Source organism: Cynoglossus semilaevis, chromosome 4, assembly GCF_000523025.1.
Source record: "Cynoglossus semilaevis isolate Cse_v1.0 chromosome 4, Cse_v1.0, whole genome shotgun sequence".
NCBI lineage: Eukaryota > Metazoa > Chordata > Actinopteri > Pleuronectiformes > Cynoglossidae > Cynoglossus > Cynoglossus semilaevis.
Genome location: NC_024310.1, coordinates 1,622,345 through 1,627,903, shown reverse-complemented (window position 1 = coordinate 1,627,903; position 5,559 = coordinate 1,622,345). Strand labels below are relative to the sequence as shown.

The 5,559-nt window shown below is 42.7% G+C and overlaps 1 protein-coding gene across 1 annotated transcript in view; it reads right to left on the bottom strand.

Moving 5' to 3' along the window:
* dact3b (dishevelled-binding antagonist of beta-catenin 3b) overlaps positions 1-1,514 on the bottom strand; it is a 10,204-nt gene extending 8,690 nt beyond the window's left edge. Inside the window, exon 1 of the mRNA XM_008308498.3 lies at positions 138-1,514. Within this exon, the coding sequence (XP_008306720.1) occupies positions 138-371 (234 nt within the window). The 5' untranslated portion in view covers positions 372-1,514. The remainder of the gene's footprint in view (positions 1-137) is intronic.
* Between the last annotated feature and the right edge of the window lie 4,045 nt (positions 1,515-5,559).

Genomic DNA, 5,559 nt, shown 5'->3' with positions numbered 1-5,559 from the left:
AAACAGGTCCAGAGTCCAGCCCGGGGTCAGACAGAGAACTTTCAGGGGTTTAGAACCTGTGAGTTGTGTGTGATGGAGGAACCCGAACCTGAACCCGAACCCGAAGAGTCAAAGATGCTCAGCATCAACTTTCTTACCAGCTGTCGCCTCAGAGTCAGGTTCTCCTGACCCCAGCTGCTGAAACACGCCAGGTCTCCGGGTCTGGACCGGTCCTGGTCCAGAGGTTCTCCCAGAGACAGAGCTCCCAGCACCAGGCACTCCTGCCTCTGCTTCCGCAGCTCCAGCTCACACAGTCCGGCCAGACTCGCCTCCAGCCGCTCCTTGGTCCGACCGCGCTCCACAGTCACCGGGAACGAGTACGCGCGGTGCATGTCCGACTGGAAGTATATTTAAAATAAAAAATAAAAAAATAAAAAATCCAAGATTTCCTGCAGGGAACAGACAAACAGTTCTGCTTTAAAAATGTTCCCGGTGATTTTCGACAGTCCTCGATTTACGACGGCAGTCCTGGGCTACACCGGGCCGGGCTGCAGCCCATTCCATGTGATGCTGCACGGTTTCCTTGGAGCGGCATGGTGTCCAGGTCCCTCTGTCTGTGTGCTGCTCCACAGCTGTCAGCAGCAGCAGCAGCAGCAGCAGCAGCAGTGAAGCCCACCGAGGACAGCTCAGGGAGAAGGTGGAGAGTCACCCCGCCCTACTGAAAATTTAATCTCAGCTCTGATTGGTCGGTCAGGGGATGCTGAGCCTCAACGCTGTCCCATCCCCCTTGATTCATTGCGGCGACGCGCCGACCTCACCCATCCCCTCTGTCTGAGCTGGAGGGACTAATGAAGGACTTGAGGGGAAGGGTTTATGTCTGCCTGTGGCCGGGGTGATAAGGTCTTATTACCCCAGGCCCAGACTGGGTCAAACTGGTTCTTAAATATATGCGAACCGTCATTAAAGAAGAGCTGAAACATCAAAAACTAAAACATGTCATTTAGTTTAAAATGATGAATTTCATTCATTCATTAAACATTGACTTCTGAAGTGATTCCCAAAATGTTGTGCCAGGAATTACTGAGGTGTAACGTTAGGTTAATTCATGAATGAATTAGAGATGCTAACACTGAATGGCTGGTTGTCTCTACCCGTGGCTCAGGGATGGACCGCGGTCCTTGTCCTCCTCCTCCTCCTCCTCTGTCCTGGATCATGAAGGAGCTGACGGAGAATCCTGCTGGACGTAGACGTAGGTCATTGCTGCAGGTTTTGACCTGGTTTTGTCTGATAATGTTGACCGTGAGAAGGTCGTCCTCAGAGTCGTGTCCCGGTCCACCGTCTGTCAAAGTAACAGGGGCAGCGTCAATAATTCAAATTTTAATATTTCATTTGATAAAAGTGCAGTGAAATATAAATATTTCATACTGATCTGTGCTGCTGCTCCACAGTGACACCTTTGGACCAGTGATTCCCAACCACTGGTTCGTGGCACACTAGTGGGCCGTGGGAAAATGATCCCATTTCACTAATCGGGACAATTTTCAGAACAATTAAATCTTCTTCCGCTAGGGGGCAGCGGATGGCGATGAAAACTAAAAAAAAATAAAAAAGATAATCAGAGCTGTTGAAGAAGATCTTTGTGAGTTTCTTCAATTCCTGCCAGTTTATCAGTGTTGTCTTCAACTAAACAGGCTGAGATTTTAATCAATGATGAGGTCATTTAAACTAGAAGATTATTAGATTTCATTACAAATATTTTTTTATCAGTTTTCTGTTTGGTGGTGAGAACGTATGTGACGTGGCTTAAAAAAAAGTTTGTGAAACATCGGATTAGACTTTAGACAAATATCTGGTCTTAAAGCGACAGTGCACTGATGAAGAGTCTGATTTTTAGGACATTAACTAACTAACTAACTAACTAACTAACTAACCAACTAAGCTGAAGTAAGACAATTAAAATACCAAAACATTCTGGTCAGTGTATTTTTTTTTATTCATACTTCCAGTCTCTACTTCACATGAACCAGGAAGCCACCGTTTCTCCATGAGTCGTCTGCATGTCAGAGACCTACGCGCAGCGCAGGTCGGATTCTGTTGTGAGTGAGAATGTGTGTGTGTGTGTGTGTGTGCACTGTAAATACATGACATATACTTACAGCATAATTATCTCATATATAAATTTCACTAAAAGTCTCTCAATAGAGATCAAAACATTTTTTTTTCTAAAAAAACATACAATAGATTTTGTGTTGAACAAAAACTACATCAGAACAGTGTTTGTTTTCAAACCAAGACACACTCAAAGAAGAAGAAGGAAAAGAAGGAGATTTGCTTGTGGTTGTTTATCAGCCGATTGTTGTCATTTTCTACGCCCGTTGTCTGGACTTCTGACGCCGTACGGGCGACTCCGCGGTCGCCGCGCACGCCGATCAACGCAGCCAGTGGAGCGTTTGATTCATTAGTGGTTTTAGGTGAAACATGAAACAATCAGATCCAGTCTTGGTGCTACAGCTGTGCAGTGATGACAAATGAACGCAGAACACTGGTGACGATAACAAACACGGAGAGAGAAGAGGGCAAATAAATACTTCAATAAATATACAAAAAACAGATGAAACAGAATTTGCATATTGGAATTGAATCACGTTCTGCTGTGAGGGTTTATTGGAGTGTATGTTCAGTTTGGACCTGGATGGAAGTGTGTTCTACAGCAGAGCAGTGTAAAAAAAAAAGATTGACCAGGAAAGTTGTCACTCAGCCGTGAACATGGAGTTCAGCATCAGCAGTTCATCAGTGTCAAACCAGAGCAGGGAAGAAAAAAAAACAAAAAAACAAACAAACAGATCAAAAAATCTCGACTCCGTTGGACCCTCGAAAAAAACAACAAAACAAGAGAAAAACATCTTAATACATAAACAAATCAATCAATGTACCATGGGACAGACTGTGATCGTCGATGGTTCAGTGCCACTCTGATTGTTTCTTATATATATATATGATTTAGAGTTGAAGAGAAAAGCTCGCCCAAATGTTTACATTCAGGTCGTACAGTTGGCATGACTTTCCACAAACACAGAAACAGCAAATCTGACGCTTTTGACAGGAAGTCGTTCAGTGACATGTCACTCGTCGCACGTCAAACGATGAGTGACACCTGGGGGGGAAACACAGGAACAGCGTGCTGTGCTTTGTTTGAGAAGATATCGACTCTGGGACATGGACTTCAGGCAAAAACTTGACAAAGTTTGATCAGTAACAAAGCAGCAAGAACAACATCCAGCCATTCATAACAAACCTGGAAACTCTAAATGACCAGTGTGGTCTCCTGACCCTTATGTTGACCTCCAACAACACCAACACAGTTCTCTCTCCGTCGTCTTCACCTGAACTCTTAAAGTGCTTCGCCCGCTCTCCTCCTTTTTTTTTTTTTTTTTTTTTTAACACTTGAAAGTTTCTCATAACTAGGAAGTGCTCAGGGGTCTCTGACAAGGTGCTCCGTTCAACACCTCATTTGGTATTATATATAATACATGTCATACATGATAAATACTTCATTTCAAAACAACGTTACTATTTGCGAAGGTACATTTCTACTTAGTTCTTTTGGTTCAATTTCGATGCGTAAAGTTAATTCTCATGCTGTTGTTGCATCCAAGACAGACACGTGAAACGGGGAAGAAGGAAGAGAGGAGCGTTTGGTAAAAAGGTAAAAGGAAAAACAAATAGTTTGACATTTTGGGAAAACAAAAATCAGGGTTTCAGCAGGGACCGGTGGTGGAAACCAGAGGGAACAAACCTGACGTCAAAGTTAACACTGGAGTATTACAGCTTTTGGTATTTGTGTATTTTCATATGTAAATAAAGACTGTCCTGTTTTCAGACTGGACTGTAGGTCAACAAACACAGTCCAACTACAGCAGGTCTCCAGTGTAGACTGACCCAGGATCAGTCTGTTCAGTTTTATCAGTGGGACACACATTTAAATATATTACCTTTTAACCAATTAAACCAGATGTTAGCGACGTAGCGGTATCTAATGAAGCACAAATGAAACTCGATCACGTCGTGTCAAACCAAATGACCAAAACGAAGCACAACGACTGGACGCTGGACATCGTGCCGTCTTTTAAGCTGTAATGACCATGTAACATATGGAAGTAAAAAGTTAGCTCAGAGTTAGACCCCCTACTGGTTCATCGTAACTTCACTGCCCTGGTTTTACTTCTAGAACCCAACAGCTGTGTCCGGTTCTTATATATGATCTATGAGGTAGACATACAGCCAACACGCTCAGGTTCTCCTCTGTGAGGTCAAAATACTACACAAATATCCATGCTCAGAAAAGCTACATGGCTAATATCCTGCCAGAAGAAAGTATGGCTAGCTAGCCAGTTAGCTTTTTTTTAGCTAACGCCACCTTTCATTTGCGCATTGAGGTTTTCTGCAGCCGAGTGTTTGAAACTTTGTTTTGAATGTGCGGTTTATTTATTGGCTAACGCCGTATGCTAGCTTCAGTTAGCTGTGAAATAATCCTGTTTCCGAATCTAAAAAAATCCCTCAAAGTGTCAAACTATTCCTTTTTTTCTTTCTTTCTTTTTTTTTTTTTTTACAAAAGAGTTTGTGGAACCACCAAGTGATGACACAGAGGGAAGAATAAAGGGCTCATCTCCACAAACGTCACATATCCATTTACAAGAGGGGGGAAAAAAAAGATCATCAAGATCAAGTTGACCTTTGAACTCTGACCCTGGACTTCAGCCAAATATATCAGAGGAGGAAATGACAACTCATGTCTGTGGCTGTACATTTATCTGGATACTTCATTTAGGAGCAGAACTCTTCTTCGGTCGTAAACTGTACCCTGGTGGGGGCTAATGCAAGGCAGCATTCAAACATTAGCATTAGCATTAGCATTACAAAAAGGCAGTCTGGCCGCGGGAGCCAGAAAGGAAACAAACCGAGGACCCTAACCATACTGGAGTGGTATGGTTTAAAAAACTCACACTAACTACAGCACACACCCGTGTGTGCGCACACGCCCTCGCTCTCACACACGCACGCACGCAAAATCACACACACTCACACACACACAAATGCAAAAAGAAAAAAAGAAAAATCAAAGTTGCACACTGGAATATTCACAGACACATCTGCATGCACTTCATAGAAGAAAAGACATTTTGTTAGAAACTCTTAAACTGGATTAGAGATCTGATCATTTCTTTATGTACATAAATTAACAATAAATATAACTAATGTTTACACATTTTGAAATATATTTTTTTATGTATATATATATATATTAAATAATGAAATATTCTTATATATTTCAAATATATTCATAGAATTCTTTCTAATTTCAAACATTTGGAGGAGGTACGCTCACAGTTCAGTCAGGAAACAGTCAGACTGCAGCGCCCCCTACAGCCACAGCTCCTGATCCGGTAAATACATTCCACTCTATGAGGAGGAGGAGGAGGAGGAGGACACTGTTGTGGTTAAAAACACTGGCTTAGAGCGCCCCCCAGCTGTGGATTTTTACGGTTGGATATTTCAACACCAGTGTCTGACAGGGAACCA